General features: G+C 35.8%; 1 protein-coding gene across 2 annotated transcripts in view; it reads left to right on the top strand.

Annotated features, from left to right (window-relative positions):
* The window catches only part of LOC149796743 (guanylate cyclase soluble subunit alpha-1-like), a 114,833-nt gene that overhangs the window by 19,179 nt on the left and 76,676 nt on the right, over positions 1-18,978 (top strand). For both annotated transcript variants that reach the window (XM_089961394.1, XM_089961393.1), the window contains exon 2: positions 1,820-1,890. In XM_089961394.1, coding sequence (XP_089817520.1) covers positions 1,820-1,890 — 71 coding nt within the window. The remainder of the gene's footprint in view (positions 1-1,819; positions 1,891-18,978) is intronic.

Raw genomic sequence — 18,978 nt, 5'->3', positions numbered from 1 at the left:
TCAGGGTCAACTTGACCCTGGTAGTTTGAGTAACAGAGTTTCTGCGTTCTCTCAATTGTGACAACTTTACCATGAAAATGAAGTTTTCCTTGTCCTAAATTGTCCGCCTGGCTGCTGTATAAACAAATGTTTAATTAGAACGAAATTCTCCCTCTAAAGGACATTACCGTACACGGTAGTATGGCGATATGATACGCGCCTGTCTCAATAAATCTAATTAATGGTTGCTTGGTCTCAACTAATGTATTCTTGTTAGATCGACATAAAATTTGCCACTTCACACAATCTATTAATTATTCATATGTGTACGGAGTCCATTATTGGACATTTCGTGTATCAACGGCTCTTCTCTCCAGTTAAAGATGTCTACGCAGTCCATTATTTTATATATTGTGTGTTAATGGTACATCTCTTCAGTTAAATATATACACTCAGAATTTGTTATTTATCATCCCTTGAATCAGTGGCTCATCTCTCAAGTCGGATGTGACCACTCAAAGTTCAATATTTGATGTATCGTGCATCGGTGGCTCATCTCTGTTATTAGATGTATACATTCAGAGTTCATTACTTGATATGGCGTGTATTAAAGGTTCAAAGGTTCATCTCTCTAGTTAGATGTGTACATTCGGAGTTCATAATTTGATATCACGTGTATCAACGACTCATCTCTCCAGTTAATTGTGTACACTCAGAGTTCATTATTTGATATCGCGTGTATCAAAGGTTCATCTCTCTAGTTGTGTATAATCAGAGTTCATTATTTGATATCGCGTTTATCAACGGCCAATCTCTCAAATCAGATGTGAAAACTCGGAGTTCGTTATTTAACATATCGTGTATTGATGGCTCATCTCTCTAGTTAAATGTGACCACTCAGAGTTCATTATTAACTATATCGTGTATTGATGGCTCATCTCTCTAGTTAAATTTGTACACCCAGAATTCGTTATTTAACGTATCGTGTATTGATGGCCCATCTCCAAAGTTAAATGTGTAGTACACTCAGAGTTCGTTATTAAATATATCGTGTATTGGTGGCCCATCTCTCTAGTTAAATGTGACCACTCAGAGTTCATTATTAAGTATATCGTGTATTGATGGCTCATCTCTATAGTTAAATGTGTACACTCAGAGTTCATTATTTGATACCGCGTTTATCAACGGCTCGTTTCTCCAGTTAAATGTGTATAGTAATAATTATTTATTTGATATATCGCGTCCCGGTGGACCGTCTCGCCAGTTAAATGTGTACTCTCAAACTTAATTTTTTTATATCCCTTGTTTCTTTGGCTCATCTCTCTCAGGCCGATCTGTATGCTTAAAATTCATTATTTGATATATCGTGTAGCGATTGCTCATCTCTCCAGTTAAATATTTACACAGGGTTAATTATTTTATATATGGTGCATCGCTGTATCGGTGGCTCATCTCTCCAGTCAGATGTGTATATTCAGAGTATATTATTTGATATATCATGTATCGGTGGCTCATCTCTCCAGTCAGATGTGTATAATTAGAGTGTATTCTTTGATATATCATGTGTCAGGGGCTCGTCTCTCCAGTCAAATGTAAAAATAATATCCATTATTTATTACAAAGAAATGTAAAAATACTGTCCTTTATTTATTAGAAAGCTCATAATGTTTCCATTAAATTACTGTAACTTATAAAGCTAAATCCAAACTTTTCTCACTTGCTTTACAGATGGAGCCTAGTAGAAGCTTCAAATGCTTATACTGTATAGTCAGTGTGACAATCAATTTTTTTTCTTGGACCTAGTCCAGAATTTAAAAGAGGAACGATTTTCTATTTTCAGTCCGGTTTTATATACAAGGCTCTCCTGAATTATATCAGTGCCTGCAGTCCTTGTACAATCGATCATATGAGGTATGTATACCAGTTTGTTTGCCTATTCAGTCCTTGACCGCTAATATTTGATCCGTTATTATATATATATATATATATATATATATATATATATATATATATATATATATATATATATATATATATATATATATATATACTTTCAAATTAAAATAAGGAGGATCAGTTCATACAATATTTAATCTTTATCGGCGCTGGTGATTTGTTTATGTGCGAAGCAATTTTGAAGGCCATCGTTTTCTTTACGCTATGCAAAGCTTCTATTAAACTTGATTTGTGTTTGTGATAGCCATAAATAGTCAGATGTATTTCCAACCAAAGAGCGGACAGGTTTGTCTAGACTAAAAACAGTCAAAAAGATAAAAGTTAAAAGTGGCTTAAGAAATAGCTCTGAAAATTATTACAATATAAATGCCGATAGAGTCGACCTTTTTTAAGCAACAAATTGTGACCAAGAGTTTTTAAAAAAAAAAACAATAATGAAAACATTCGTCCAATGATAACTGTAGTTTCAAACAAGTCTCTAGTTTCAAACAAGTCTCTAGTTTCAAGCAGATCTCTAGTTTTAAAGTAGATCGTTAATCCATGAATCAAAACAAAACAAAAACCCAACGAACTTTTGTACTGTGCTTTATGCATTCTTAGCTTTAATATTGTACGCATAGTTCAAAGGTAAGCAAGTTGACTTTCGGTACATATATGTACGTATATCATTGATCATGTAAAAAACATTTAAGAGTATTTAACTTCGCGTGATACATATTGACGCATGGTTGAGCTACATCGGACAAAATACAGCTTTGAATAATATTAACTTAAGTGTCCAACTTGATAATTGCTAAATATTACCAAGATTTAATATTGCTATGACTTAATTGATGTCTTAGATTTATCATTTAATTTAAATTGATGATCTTTGATTTGAACTATGATGTAGTTTCACAAGGTAGATATAAAGGTAAGAAAACTGATCTGAAGCAAATATTTAATCGTCTTGCGACTAAAGGAAAGACGAACGGTAAAGGAACAAGAGTTGTCCTGAAATCGAGAGACGCTGAGAGAGTAGAGTTCTGTATGTGTGCCCGAATCAGGACAACAGCCATAAGGAAAAGAGTCAAAGAGGGAACATCTTAACGTTAGTACATGTCGGTTTCCCTTATCACAAAAACTCTCAATTTATCTCTGTAATTTATCAACGAGCACTCTATCGTTGTTAGTTTCTTTAATGGCATCGTAAAAATATACTTGCACCTGGTGATCACAGTGTCCCCATTATACCGTTACGACGGTTGTATGGGTGCGATTTCACAAGCCGTACATTTTAGTAGGGACTTGATTTTCTGAATAGAAGACAAGGATGTGCATTTATTGCAGGTACAAAATGTGTCTGCTCATAGCCTCCATATTACAGAGTGGAAAAGTTCCGTCCTCAATAACGAAAGAACAAATATTTCAGTTGAAAGGAAAACTAAAGCCACCAATCCCCAACTCTTTCAAATCACATAATCGCTTAGTTCTGTTTTAAAATGTGATAAACCTTTCGGTTAAAACATGCCATTCAACAATATCAGGATTTGTCATCTACATTATTTCGCACCCAGAATGCATATTGTGCCTAAAAACGTCTGCTCAAAACGGTTTTTAACCGTAACTGAAACGCCTGCTCAAAACGGGTTTTAACCGTAACTCAAACGCCTGCTCAAAACAGGTTTTAACCATAACTCAAACGCCTGCTCAAAACAGGTTTTAACCATAACTGAAACACCTGCTCATAGCAGTTTTTAAAGGTAATTATTATAACGTCAGCTCAGAACGGTTTGTTTTACCATAACACGTCTCCTCAGAACGATCTTTCACCGTAATCAATACAAATTGTTGCAAAATCAAACTACTGGGGTATCATGATGATTTGAATTTGTCGGTTTTAATGACACATGTAGTAAACCTTTTTTCTTGGCTCGGTCAATTTTAACTGTTGAAGACGAGAGGACGAGCAGTGTTCTTTAACCCTGAGTTTTGGCATTACGACACCAAGTACACGGAGCTAAGTACCTTTCCCAAGGACACTTAGAGGCAGTCGAACTAGTCTGGTATGGTAGAGTATTTAACCCTCGACCCATGGATTATGTTCTACAACTGAGCTACAGTTGCCTCCACATCAGGATGGAAGATTGGATAACACTTTTAGACACACGGTACTAATGGTATGGAAAAATGGGAACCAGCCTGGAAATGAGTTAAAATAAAATAGAGTATATATGGTTAGCCATGCAGAATCCTCGTCCAAGCTAGACAATGCCATATAGCCATGCAGAATCCTCGTCCAAGCTAGACAGTGCCATATAGCACGGCGCAATTACTTCAGATATATACAGGCCGGTGATCCTGCTAGTGGTCATATATAAAGAGTTTAGGAAATGATAGGTAATCAGTTTATTTCAAATTGAATCAGTATGTGTAGCATAATGAAAGCTGAACAGGTGTCTAACCATTAAGACCTCAGACGTGTCATTGTTAAGGGAGGCTCAGCTCAACACGTTATATTCAAAAGCTACGAATCAGTTTCCTGTGAACAAATTAAAATATGAATCATCATACAGATTACAGTCTTTCCTTATGACATAATTTCATGAACGTATTTGCGTTATTTTAAGTCATTTTCAGAATTTTCGTCATGATGGATAAAATAATCAGTTCGAAATGATTTTAGATAAATCCAAATGTGTTATAATCATTTATATAGGAAAATCTGCAAAACTTCGAAATGCATTTTGTCACTGAAAGTCTAAGCAGTTTGATACCTTGGGCTTCAAATTTTATTTTGACTCCATCAATAAAAAAGAATTAGCTTTCCCTAATGTTATATTAGAAACACTCATTTAACTGCTTATGGAAAATGGCTTTTTTTGTTTGTTTTAATCCTTCGTTTGCCTTGTCAAGTAAAGTCAGATCTTCAGGGCATTCAAGACTAAATTATTTATGACAATGCTTCCCGTATTACTGCGAAGTGATTACATTTCTGCAGAACACGGAGCCGCGAGGTCCATCACTTTACTTTTTTTAACACACATGTTTTTCTTCTTGCCTTATCACGCTTCAAGGACAGCTAAAATATATTGCGTCCAATTGTCCTTGATAGAAGTTGAATGAAATACGACAAATCATAAAACTGCTTGTACCAACCAAAGCTTTCTTCTAGGCAAAGTTGTGAGTACTAAACATGCCCGTGCCGATGTCATTAATGTCACTTACGTTCTTGCCAATATTAGTTACATTGCTTTAGCCAGTTCAACAAGTGTATACCGCCGATTGCCAGAGTTAATTTTTGTTGACATGGTTTCTAACACCCATCGCCAGAGCTTTTGCCTGCTGAGTTGGTTTGCAGCACCCAGTGGCAGATATTTTGCTTGTTAACCTGATTTCTAACAGCCATTGCCAGAGCTTTTGATTCCTGACCAGGTTGATAACATTCATCGCCAGAGCTTTTGCTTGTTGACCTGGCTTCTAACACCTATTGCCAGAGCTTTTGACTGTTGAACTGGTCTCTAACACCCATTGCCAGAGCGTTTGCTTGTTGACCTGGTTTCTAACGCCCATTGCCAAAGCTTGTGCTTGTTGACCTGGTTTCTAACACCAAGTGGCAGAGCTTTAACACGTTGCCAGAAACATTTATATCCGATAAATTTAGTTGACTATAAAAGCAACAAAGATTGCATCTACCATCATGTCCCACCCAGTCACTATATCCTGACACCAAGCCGACCTGTTATAACACAAACCTCTATAATGCTGAGCGTCTAGCGAGGCAGCCGCTAGTACCATTTTTATAAGTCTTTGGTACGACTCGGGCGTCGTTCAAACCCAACAAAACACTAATCCAGGAACTTTAAAGACTTGGTCTAACCAATGACTGGTAAAGCTTAACCCAGCAAAACACTTGTCTTGAAACTCAAAGCTTGGTCTAGCCAATGGCTGGTAAAGTTTAAACACAATAAAATGGATGCGCTGATTTTTACTACTGTCAGTTACCTCTAAAATATCCAAATGCTTAGCTTTATACGATGTCATAAACATGTGACTATTTCTTAGTTATGATGGGAAATGGTCGCTAAACACACACGGTCTGTTAAATTATGTTTAAAAATGTGTAGGATCATAAATTGACGCTAACGTTAAAATTAACGCGGAAGCCTTTAAATAATATCGTGTCATATATACGACAACAGTTAGAGTATGTCAATGTTGACAGGGGCGGTTGGTCTAAAGAAGACTGGGATAGATTAGGAAAACTCCAATAAGATGTACAATGAATTTTTGCTGGACATTCCAGAAGTACCAGGACTGAAAACTTGCATCGACAAAGTGTTTGGTGAAAGACAATTTAAAAAATACATACCATGTACAAATTTATAAATAGTCAATGCCGATTTTATCCGTTTGAAGTTTTATCACATCTCACTACAGATATAACAAATTATAATCTTACAAACAGATTTGATTTGGAAATTGCACGTTTTAGATTAGAAATGTCAAAGAGCAGTTGAAGAGCAACCTTCCTGATGATGACAAATGTAAATTTCTTACCTATTTTTGTTAATTTAGACGTCTCATAACTTGTGAAACACGTGAAATATCTATATTCTATACATACGATGAGATGAAATATTATATCTTCCCTATTCTGTGAAGTTAGCGAGATGAAATATTCCATCCCCCCCCCAATTCTATTCTATACGGATAGTGAGAGGAAATATTCTATCCCCCATGCAAGAATTAGAAATAATTGTAGTGGTCTAAGTTATGATTTGTTTATTTACCACGTACTTATATCGTCATTGTGTAATTGCAGTGTTCTAAATTATGACTTATTTATTTACCACGTAACTCAGTCATCATTATGTAATTATGGAGAGGAACCTGACACTACATCTTTTTATTTTATGGAGCTTATCCGTTACGTAGACCAACACAGGATCTTACTTCTAAATCTTAATCACCTAAATTTACCTGTGACGATTAATCTGCTACTTCAGGATTTATCCCAACCATCGTATGACCTGAACTGCAAAGCGTTTAAAGCTGTTTAAGATTTTATTAAGGAAAGAAGATTTTCCTGATTTTCTTCACATGTTTGTAAATGATTACTGACAATACATATTTTACTCGAGGTCCTCCTCCTCCTCCTATGTCTGTCTCTCTGTCTCTGTCTGTCTCTGTCTCTCTCTCTCTCTCTCTCTCTCTCTCTCTAACACTACTCTCTTGCTGATTCGCGTATGATATTAATGTAGGGGAAGTGTTGTATTAGTGGTGGAGAGCTTAGACCAACCCCAGTGGCTTTATTACTATGGGAATAAAATATGTTTAAACAAATAAGCAATGATTGTCTAGTGGTTAGGAAAGAGCAATTAGTCGAGATGAAGGGTTTTTACATCAGAAATAGTAAATCTGTCATGCATGCTTACCATGCAGTTGTTACCAACAGGGAACTTAGTTTTGACAAATAAGGGATAAAATATTTCGATTCTTAATGAGACATCGATTTTTTCCATTTGATGACAGTCATTAATTCAATGTTGTAGTATGAGTTGAAAGTTGGTATGATCCAATAAAAGCAAAAAAGCAAACATTGTTTTATGACACTGCTAATCGATGCTGAGGTTAAAAATGTATTTCGATCGACAATGTAGCCGATCTAGTCTCATACCAAGTTTGATATAAGTAGTTCTGCAGAACCACTTTGTTGACACTGACGTCGCGTTGAATTTTGCCGTTGTGGACTGGAAGTAGAGGCTCTTCTCAAACAGAAAAAAGCTGTTCCAAGCAACGTCGTCCACTATTCGGCTTCTACATTGATATTGTTCAAATTAAATAATGGCGCCAGTATTTTAAGAAAAAACATTGTTTCCTGCTTTGTTCATTATTATGATTGAAATTTTGTTAGACCCCTATATAGCAGGTTTTCCAGAGCGGCAGAAGAAGCAAATAAATTTCTTCTTGTGTGTGTGTATTTATGATTTTATATAAAAAAGGAACAAGGAGCAGCCCAAAATCAGTTGAGAAAATGACTGTTACGGACAATGACTACGAATTTATTAATTTTCGAGGTATCCATTTTCATGGTTTTGTGAAAAATTAAATCTTTTGTGTTTTGGAAAATAAATCATATTCTTTCTACAGAAGCGTCATTGTTCATTGAGTAATTTTTTTTGGGTTGTCTTTCCTTTTTTAAAAAAAGCTGCTTCTGGTAAACATAAAATACATTCAAAACTTGGTAACCAACGGAGAATAAGGAATCGACTCGATTCTCTCCAAGTACAGTCATTCCGATATTTCATTAAGTGTCCCTACCATGAACTTGTTCTTTCTGGTTTTGTAAATACCACAAGTGTGCAAATTATAAGATTCAGCTATATGTATTTCAAAAAGTACTGTTTTTGGTTTTTGCTTGTTTCTTTTGGGGGCGATGGTTAGGGCACAGCAACAAAAAAAAGGATAATAAATATGGAGGCAATTGGAGTAAATTAAATAAGGATACGCCAAGGAAGCGGGTCCTGGCTGATCGATACTAGAATTCGAGTTCTCACCCTTTCACGAGTTTGGTGTGCTAAACACTCCGATAGCGTAGGTCACGTGTCAGTTAGTCTTCTCTTACGACATACGGAGGAGGACGGGACACCTTGTGGGCTTATTGTACACCCTTGGGCCAGTAGGGGCAGTTATATGTGTGTGTGTGTGTGTGTATGTGTGTGTGTGTGGTCGAGTGACACAAAATAGTTCGACTTTCATAGTTTTGTGTTTGTTTTTGTCCTAATATTCGTTTACAGCAACCTTTGTTGTTACCTTGAATTAACGACAGTCGTCAACAAATCGTAAATAACGATTAAGTCTTCAAGAATCGAAGTAGTTTGATGGCTTATTTATTCTAGTTGCGGTGTTTTATGCACTGTATGGTAAATGTTCACATCACTTTTAAGTTCAATGCATAGTAAGTATTCAGGTCTGATTATCAATTTTTGATGCAAAGCATCTTTCAATAGGACTTAGTTCACTTTAATTTTGTATTTTCTCTCTTTATTTCTTACTAAGCAATCATATTAAAAATCACGACAATAACAACCACAACAGTGCTTTTTTAATAATAATAATAATAATAATAATAATAATAATAATAATAATAATAATAAATAAGATCCGATTAAACTGAGTTGAAATAAAAACAAATCAAGAAGAATGTCGTTATAAATGTTGAATATACAAGATTAAGCCTTAAAGATTCTGCAATCGATCTTGCATAAGACACACTTTTATGTCCGAAAATATGGTGCTGAACTCTCAAAAAGGAAAAAAAATCAAACAAAACAACAAACTGATACTTTTTTATTTGCGTCAAATCCAGTTTTAAAAATTCAATGGTTTGAAATGTAGTGAGATATAAAATACAAGAATCGACTTAATCATTTTATCTATAACTGTATGAACCATTAATGTGTATCCTTGCTAACTCTATGCACCATTAATATAAACCCTTGCTAAATATATGCACGATCAATGTGTAGCCTTGCTAACTGTATGCACCATTAATGTGTAGCCACGCTAACTGTATGCACCATTAATGTGTAGCCTTGCTAATTGTATGCACCATTAATGTGTAGCTTTGCTAACTGTATGCACCATTAATGTGTAGCCTTGCTAATTGTATCATCATTAATGTGTAGCCTTGCTAACTGTATGCACCATTAATGTGTAGCCTTGCTAACCGTGCACCATTAATGTGTAGCCACGCTAACTGTATGCACCATTAATGTGTAGCCTTGCTAACTGTATGCACCATCAATGTGTAGCCTTGCTAAAAGTATGCACCATTAATGTATAGCCTTGCAAACTGTATGTACCATTAATATGTATCCTTGATAGCTCTATGCACCATTAATATAAACCATTGCTAATTATATGCACCATTAATGTGTAGCCTTGCTAACTGTACGCACCATTAATGTGCAGCCACGCTAACTGTATGCACCATTAACATATACCCTTGGTAACTGTATGCACCATTAATGTGCAGCCACGCTAACTATATGTACCATTCATATGTACCCTTGCTAACTGAATGCACCATTAATATGTACCCTTACTAACTGCATGAACCATTAATATATACCCTTGTTTTTGTTTTGGAATAACACCGTTACACAAAGTCAATATCTAAAAACTTTATTGCACCGAAAAATGAATTGAAATGGAAGACTCAAGTGCATTTTAAATGACGAATTTTTATTATTTAAAACATTATTCGATCATAATAACCACCTTTGAATTAACTCTTTCGACAAAGATCATTGTTGCGACATTACTTTCTATAATTACAGGTACCCCTTCAGATTTCCATATGCCGCCACCTTGTTAGCACACACTGTGTGAAAGAACCAACTTATATAATAAAATAGTGGAATATTTGAACTACAAAAATCATAGGTTTTTCTGTGACCGATTTGGGTTCAACACTTTCTTAAATGAAGCCTTAAAGATCTGCACAGCCGATGGAATTATAGGCGTCCAATCGGAAATACTCTCCGTTGTTCAATATTTTGTATTGATTTAGAAGAGAGGGAGAGAGAAAAAAAAACCCACAAATTAGAGCGAACTTTGGAAATATGATATATTTAGATCGATATTATTCTTAATGGCAAATAAAACAAGGCAGTGAAAAGTATATGCTGCTACAATGATCTGAGAGATAAGGTAGTTGATAAAAAAATGCGAGAAGACATCAAAGACGTGTTATCTTAGATCAGTCAAACGACATAATGTGTTCATGCACCATGAACAGTTTTACAAAGTCAGTTTTGTTTTTTAATTGGCCTTCTGGGAAAAGACAAAGTTCATATTTGGAAATATTTCACAATACATGGTTACAACCTATGTTAGTTTCGATTTGTGTTCAAGCCAGAGAGGATGCTCTAATAGTTGTGTGAGACCAATAAGTTTATCTCTACAATCTCGGCATGTGCACAGCTGTGCGCGACCATAAAGAATGTTTGCTTCTGTTATTTTTAATCTTAGGACTAACTTTCAACCCCTTTTCAGAACTGATGGCTTCAGTTGGCAGAAATCGATATTTCATTCATGAATGTAAATATTCGCATTCACCCCGTTATCAATTTCTTATTATGTCAAAGCACACTTCTGTTAATAACATTAAATTGTCGACGTTCATACCGGCGGCAATGTGAACAGTGTATGGAATTTCTCAACGCAATTTTAATTTTCTCATTTCTAGAAAAAACAACACACAAGGCAATTGTGCTTCAATAATAATAATAATAATAGCTTCAGACAATCTACAACAGTTTTAATTTTCTCATTTCTGACAGAATAACACACTGTACTACTACTGCTACTACTACTACTGCTACTACTACTACCACTGCTACTACTACTACTACTACTACTAGTACTACTACTAATAATAATAATAATAGCTCGAGACAATCTACTGCAGTTTTAATTGTATAATTTTTGACAGAATAAGACACTGCACTACTACTACTATTACTACTACTATTGTTACTACTACTACTGTTACTACTACTACTACTACTGACCGCTCTTGTGACCTAGTGGTTAGAGCGTCCGCCACGGTTGCGGGAGGTCGTGGGTTCGAACCCAGGCAGAGTCATACCAAAGACGTATAAAAATGGTACAGGCAGCTAACTCGCTTGGCACTCAGCATTAAGAGGACTGGTCAGTATAATGTGACTGGGTGGGACCATTTATACTGGTCACCATGTATAGCTTATCTTGTGCTGAAAAATGGCGTTAAACCCTATAACAACAACATCATCAACAACAACAACAACAACTACTACTAATATCAATGATAATAATAACATAGTATCGCACTCATGAAATGAAAACATTTTAAAAAAATTAATAACGCATTTGGAATGATTAAGTTGCAGAACTTTCGCAGTCCACCTTTCTCTAGGAAAATACATAAACCTGAAGAATTGGTACTCTGGTGAACTGTGCCAAATTCTGCTTGAAAGTGTGGATTATTTAATTCTGTGATAAAGTCGTTGATTAAATAACATTCACTTGTCTTAAGAGGCCGTATTTCCCACATCTCAAGTGCAACTGTGAGACAATCGGAACTTGACGAGATTGATCGCATAGTCCATGGAATATTTTTAATTCACACGCCATCTTTGTTTACTCTTGCTTTGTTGTGTATAAAGTGACATGTTTGGGTTGTAAACATATATATATATATATATATATATATATATATATATATATATATATATATATATATATATATATATATATATATATATATATATATATCGAAGTAAACTTTTGTTATCTTATCACTAAATCTAGTTGAAGTTTCAAATGTATTCTCATTCATAGATATTCAGAACAGAGTTAAAGAGCTTTCACAATTCAGTGATGGAGTACTGAAAGCATTTCATAATGAAATTTAAAAATTTAAGAAAATTAATTTCTTAAATATTTTTAACATTGTTTGCTTTCTTTATACGTAAATACTGTTACGAAATCACCATAGTCAACGTTATTCCTGGTACATGGTTTAGAAGAATCTGTTAGCGAAGTATCAATAAACATAGTATCATACTTAGCTGAATTCCAAAACTTCAAAGACTTTTATTTAACTTTTTAAAGCAACAATACGGATTAGCACATCCTTAAGTCAAACACATCTCGAGACCGAATGGTTTATTGAGCAGTGTCGTTAATCAAGTTCAGGTTGGGAGTGAATAAATTACTTAGAACTTCCTTAAATCAAACTCACCTTGAGAGTCAATCAATCCCTAGAACCTACGTTATCAGAGTGATGCATTCCGGGAACTTTGAGACGCAATGATGGATTTTCGCTTCCATTGAAGGTGTATTTTGCTTTAACTTTTGTATTAATCAAACCTTTAAAATAAGCGATGGTGTGTACCAAAGACAAGATATTATCAGGTAATCAGTTATCTTTGGGTATCGGTTGAGGTGTTTAAAGTCATTAGCAGAGCTAGGAACAAATATTTAAAAGCGATAATACTCTGAGAACCTGCTGAGTTTGGTGCACTAGGTATGTTTGTATGAAAACTCTTCAAAATATGCATGCATTTAATAAATTACCTCGAATCGACAGTTCAGTCAAATATACCGGCTCGAATTTCCCACAATGCATCACTTCCCGTGAATTAGGTTGTTGGCCCTGTGAATGGTTACTTAAGACTTCCTTAAGTCAAACCCAGCTTGAGAATGAATAGACTGCATTGCTAATTACACTGTATTGCCAGACATTTAATTTGTCTCTTTTTTAAGACAGCTGAGCATACTTGTGCTCTACAAAAAGAACAGACAGACAAGAAGTCCTGTAACTTTCCGATTGTCATGTAACCTTGTACCTGCACCATCGCACATTCTCTTCTTGGTCGCTTTTCGAGCACATAACCAATCACTCCGGTGGCCTAAGAGGTGAGAGCGTCCACTCAGATGCAGGTTCGTACCCCGCATCCAAGTCATACCAAAGACTTATAAGAAAGGTACTAGCAGCTGCCTCGCTTAGCAATCACAGGGCTCCAACGCTACAGGGTAATCGGGGAAAAGTCGGGAGAAATTAATTATAATTTTTTTCCCGACCGTGAAAAGTCCTTGAATTTTGCAAATATTGACGAAAGTCAGGAAAAACCCGGAAATTTCCCTCCACAACTTGACGCCCGAAACAATTACGTAATTGAGTCGTAACTGAACTGATCTTGAGTTAAATTTATCGAGTTCTAACCAGAATATTGGGAGGTTGCAGTATGGATCATTTGGGTGCTTGCCATAAATGTATTTGTTGAGACAATCCAAACGCTTAGTGGATTAGATTCATCAAGTAGACTTGTGGAAGGTATGAAAACCAGTCTAGCATCACAAGAGGCCAACATGATGGCGTTAAAGCGTAGCCACTTAGCAGATGGCTAGCAAACTTAAACATTAAATCGATTTATACCTGCATGGAATCGATACATTTTTTTATTTATTTTCTCAGAAATTGCGACTATTAAAATCGTTATGTCTGAAAGACGATAAAACTAATGCGTTGATGAAGTTTGAGCTGGTATTAGCGATTTCTTTTGCTAGTCGCACGAGAACACAGAATCTCACAACTGTCATTTTCAAATATTGTAGAAAAAAAAATGTGAGTCGTTGTAATAAAAATACAAAAACGAAAGAGCACAAAATTCTCTATATGTATTCCAAGACCGAACTGTTGTATCACGTGACTACTACGTTGACGTGTGCTCTCTCACGCAGAGAGCATACGAAGCAGGGAACCAGACTGCTCTGCTTGATGAGTCAGACTGGCCAAGTGTCTTGTATAGTTGTTCTCGAAATAAATATGTTGAGAATTATATGTTCTTTCTGGTTTTTGCAAAAGGTATCAGAGTTTCATTAAATATAATTGAAATTTTGTTCAACAACATTAAAAAGGAGTTTTGTTGTTGATGCCACGTGAATATTGGACTTCCAATGTCGTTTGAGATTTGTGAAGTCATGTGACTATTAACGCAACTGGCGAGTACAGGGTCAGGTTTCATCTATGCTGAGTTTCGTCTAGTCTGTCAGCGGATTAAAGACATAACGATTATAATACTTGCCATTTTTGAGAAAAATAATGTTTCTATCGATTTCATGCAGGTATAAGTCGACATAACATAGTTTAAATGTGTTGGACCCGCTGGTAATCTATCTTATGGTGTCGGCAGATTCCAAATTTTTTATATGCAATTGCTCTGAACCCACATTCCATCCTAAATGTCCAGATGTGAAAAATTGGGTTGGAATATTCGGAGGAAACCTGGATTAGAAAAATTTCGAATCTCTGAACTAAACTTTGGTGTGAAGCTATTACACAGTGACATGTAGCTTGAAGCATTGGTTTCAGATCTTAAATTGAACACAGGAGAAATGGGAAATTGTCGTCCTTTTTATTTATATATTAAGAAACGATAACAGCCCATGTATCAATACAGGTTCGGGGACTGGTTTATTGAACTACAAGAAGACAAGTTGATTTTACAGAAAACTCTTTCCTTGTTTATACAACAACATAAATTTTGAAGGTCTTTCGTCGAAACTTAAATCAACCCTGTTGTAAATGTTTTTAAAGGACGGCATTTTTAACCAAATCATCTTAAGGAGTTTACGTTAGTTGAAAAAACCTTGTTTGAGATTTTATTGGCACAAATAAATTCAGGGTTAAACTTTTTTCGTTACAAGATAGGATTCAAGTACTCTGCATTTATTGGTTTTTTTTTATCAGACTGTGATAGGAAAAGTTTACTTTGTATTGCATGCACATATAATGCTCTAGAATTCATTAAAATTAAAAGTTTTGAAAGCAAACAAAATAATGTATGCTCATTATGTTGTTTCCACTTAGCAACATAATGCAGGCAAGGAAAGTAAAGTTAGGATTTGTATTCTGTACATTGAAATGGCTTTAAATGCCAATTTTCAGGAATATAGTCAGATTTGTTTTGTGTGACTCATTTTGTGGTTTTGTACATGATCATCTTTTCTGACATATATGTTTTGGAGAGTCTTGAAAGAGAAACATCTTCAGATTTGGAAAATGCATGATTTATAATCCAAAATGTTCTTTAATTCCATTCAGTAATGGTCATATGTTAACCTTGAAAAAAAATAATTTCATCCTGGAAAAATTGGAAAAGACCTGGAAACTTATATTTAGAAAAGCGTGGGAACCATGCAATCAGCATTAAGAGGTAGGTGCTAAGACTGGTCGGCCTGGTGTCAGGATAATGTGACTGGGTGGAACATGATGCTACGTGTCTGCAGCATGATGCCCAATGCAAGACATCACTGTAAACTGCTACAATGCATACATGGTAGCGATATGATTAAATTTGTTCAGGCTACGTTAAAATTCTAAAACACACACACACACACACACACACAGAACCACAGAACCACACTGGTTTCCAAAATAACAGCACACTATTTATTTTATTTCAATATTTTGAGCATTCTCGCTTTCTTCATGTGCAATAGGCAATGTGGAACTTAGCTTTACCAAAGATAATGTGACTGGGTGGAACATGATGCTACGTGCCTGCAGCATGATGCCCAGTGCAAGACATCACTGTAAACTGCTACACTGCATACATGGTAGCGATATGATTACATTTTTTCAGGCTACGTTAAAATTCTAAAACACACACACACACACACACACACACAGAACCACACTGGTTTCCAAAATAACAGCACACTATTTATTTTATTTCAATATTTTGAGCATTCTCGCTTTCTTCATGTGCAATTGCCAATGTGGAACTTAGCTTTACCAAGCCAAGTTTGTTCTTCATGATCTTTCATGCTCCTCCCGTTCCCATTGCAGTTGGCTTGATTTTTGTAAATATCTTTCCCTCCTTCATGATACTGTTCAGAGCATCTTATCTATTTTCAACATACCGTATACTGAACTATGCGTCCCTTCCTGGCTTTTCTGAGTCTTGACTCTTTCCATCCAAGATGCGGGAGGTCGTGGGTTCGATCCCCGGCCGAGTCATACCAAAGACTTACAAAGATGGTACTAACAGCTGCCTCACTTGAAGATTAGCATTAAGAGGTTAATGTTAGGACTGGTCGGCCTGGTGTCAGGATAATGTGAGTGGGTGGGACATCATGCTACATGTCTCCGGCATGATGCCCCAGTGCTAGACATCAGTATAAACAACCACACTGCAAACATCGTAGCGATATGACTGAAAGTTGTTTAAGTTACGTTAAAAGTCCAAATCACACACTATCTTTCGATCCATCTTTTCGAATGATCTTATTATTCAGCCTAATCACAATCCAGTAAGGGAAGAGAGACGGTGATGCTGGATCTATGTTAGAGACTCGATACATTTCATAAGGCGATACGATCTTGAACTAAACTGACGAGTTTGCTTATGACTTTACTTATTCTTAGACATAGGCTCATACCTTCTTATTCGAATTCGACTTACTGTTACACTTCTGTGAAGAATATTTAATGAGTGCACCTCTCCATGGACACGGCTATCAAATGCATCGCAAAAACATTTGATTTTAACTTTTTCAAATTCTTTTATTAAGATACAAAATATATTCTTTACGTGAGGACCTTTATCTGAGCATATGTATCAATGAGCCGACCTGTGTAACTGCAAACTCATAGTCGTCGTTAGATTTATTGCTTGTAAGTATCAACGAAAGACAAGTTTTGACAGGGACTTAAATTCCATTCCTACAAGATACGTTTTATCATTGTAGCATCGACAGAATATTTAACACTTGGAAGAAAAAACCGAAATCTTTGACAAGCATGTAGGAAATCATAATTTCCTGAGAGAATTATCAAGTATTGATTGGGACAATTGGAAATATAATTATATTGGCACAAACGCGAAACAATCACCGTTCATATAGCATGTATATTTAAGCAATACATCCCAATCAAATTATCACTCTCATCTTATATACAAACACCAAGGGTAAAAGACGCCTGAGGCGACGGTGAAGGCACAAAGTGGTTTTGGCGCTCTAAGACATCTGGCGCCCGGGGCAACCGTCCCGTCGGCCTTCCAACCCCATGTTAGTACGCTACTGTAAACACATTTGTCTTTCTTTCTGAGTGCCCCGTCTGTTCATCAAGAGGTTGAAACTCGTGGTGGTATCCCAAATTGGTTTCACTCCTTTATTTTATATCCAAGTTTTCTTTTAAACTCGCTGATCGCAATTTCTTTAATTTTTTATATAAAATTTTGTATTTTCCGTCCTAAGACGGATAATTCAATCTTAAATCACAATGTCTAACAAACGATCAATACGCATGCGTAGGAGAATTTATCGGAAAGCAAAACAAACTCACGTAGTCAATGGCAGAAATGTCCTTACTTGTGGAATAAGACAGTTGCCTAGATTGGTGAAGCCAAGCAGATACAGAACAGTAAATTAGCAAACAACGTGGAATCTGATTCATCCTCTTCGAAAGATTGGTGGTTAACTCTGAAATAGTTTAGTTTCCATCATGCTAAAATTTACATTCCATAAATCCCAGTACAACAGTGTATCAATTATAGAGGATATTAACAAACCTAATTCATACATGTATAGCAATTATTTTATTGATCAAACCCTTTTTAATGAAACAAACATTGCGACTCCAACAAATATCTTATACGCGTACGGACGTAGTCAGAACTAAGTGGATGACACTGATACCTGATGAAGCACATAACGATGACAAAGCCAACCTTGCTTTGCAAAAATCTTCTGATATGCGCCACGCATAATGCATGAGTTAGCTAACATAATTTTTTCAACCATTTTGTTCACTTTTTAACCAATCTCCTATAGAAGTTATCATTCGATTTTTGGGGGAATAATCAAATGTTTGCCCTATCATAAAGAAAGGTGATCATTCCTTGTTGTCAAGCGACAGACCACGTGTTCCTTTATTAATGCCTAGCCATAGACCACGTGGTGATTCCTATGTGTCTAGCTACAGATCACTTTCTCTTCTCAATACTATCACCAAAGATTTGAAAGGAATATTCTTCACATACGTACTTTTGAATTAGTAGTATATTCTTCCCCATAACTCTCCCTAAGTTGGAAACCAGAGCTATTATTTGTGATGTAAGTTTTTTTAATCGTGTTTGTCGTAAAAAAAATTGTACCCTGATTGATAAGTCTTGGAATCAAAATCAGTCTTATAGTTTTCCAATTACCCCAGTAAAAGGGAGCAATGCTTGGTACTTCCTTCAGTACAATCTACTGGAACTAGGTTGCCTCAAGGGTCTGATTAAGGTCCTACAGCTTATCTGTGTGGGTGGGTGGGTGGGGGGCATCGTTCATGATATACTCTAATATACATTCAAGTTTTTTTTCGAATCGTGAATGCCTGGAAAATAGTCGCTGAATATCATAACAATGATTTGGATACAATCGCTCAATGAGCGGACAAATGGTTAGCGTCCTTCAGTAGCTCAAAACTGAATCCCTGACAAAATAATTACAGACAATAGG

Source organism: Sinohyriopsis cumingii, chromosome 6, assembly GCF_028554795.1.
Source record: "Sinohyriopsis cumingii isolate HCF-2022 chromosome 6, ASM2855479v2, whole genome shotgun sequence".
NCBI classification, from domain to species: Eukaryota; Metazoa; Mollusca; class Bivalvia; order Unionida; family Unionidae; genus Sinohyriopsis; species Sinohyriopsis cumingii.
This window is presented reverse-complemented; position numbering and strand designations above follow the sequence as displayed.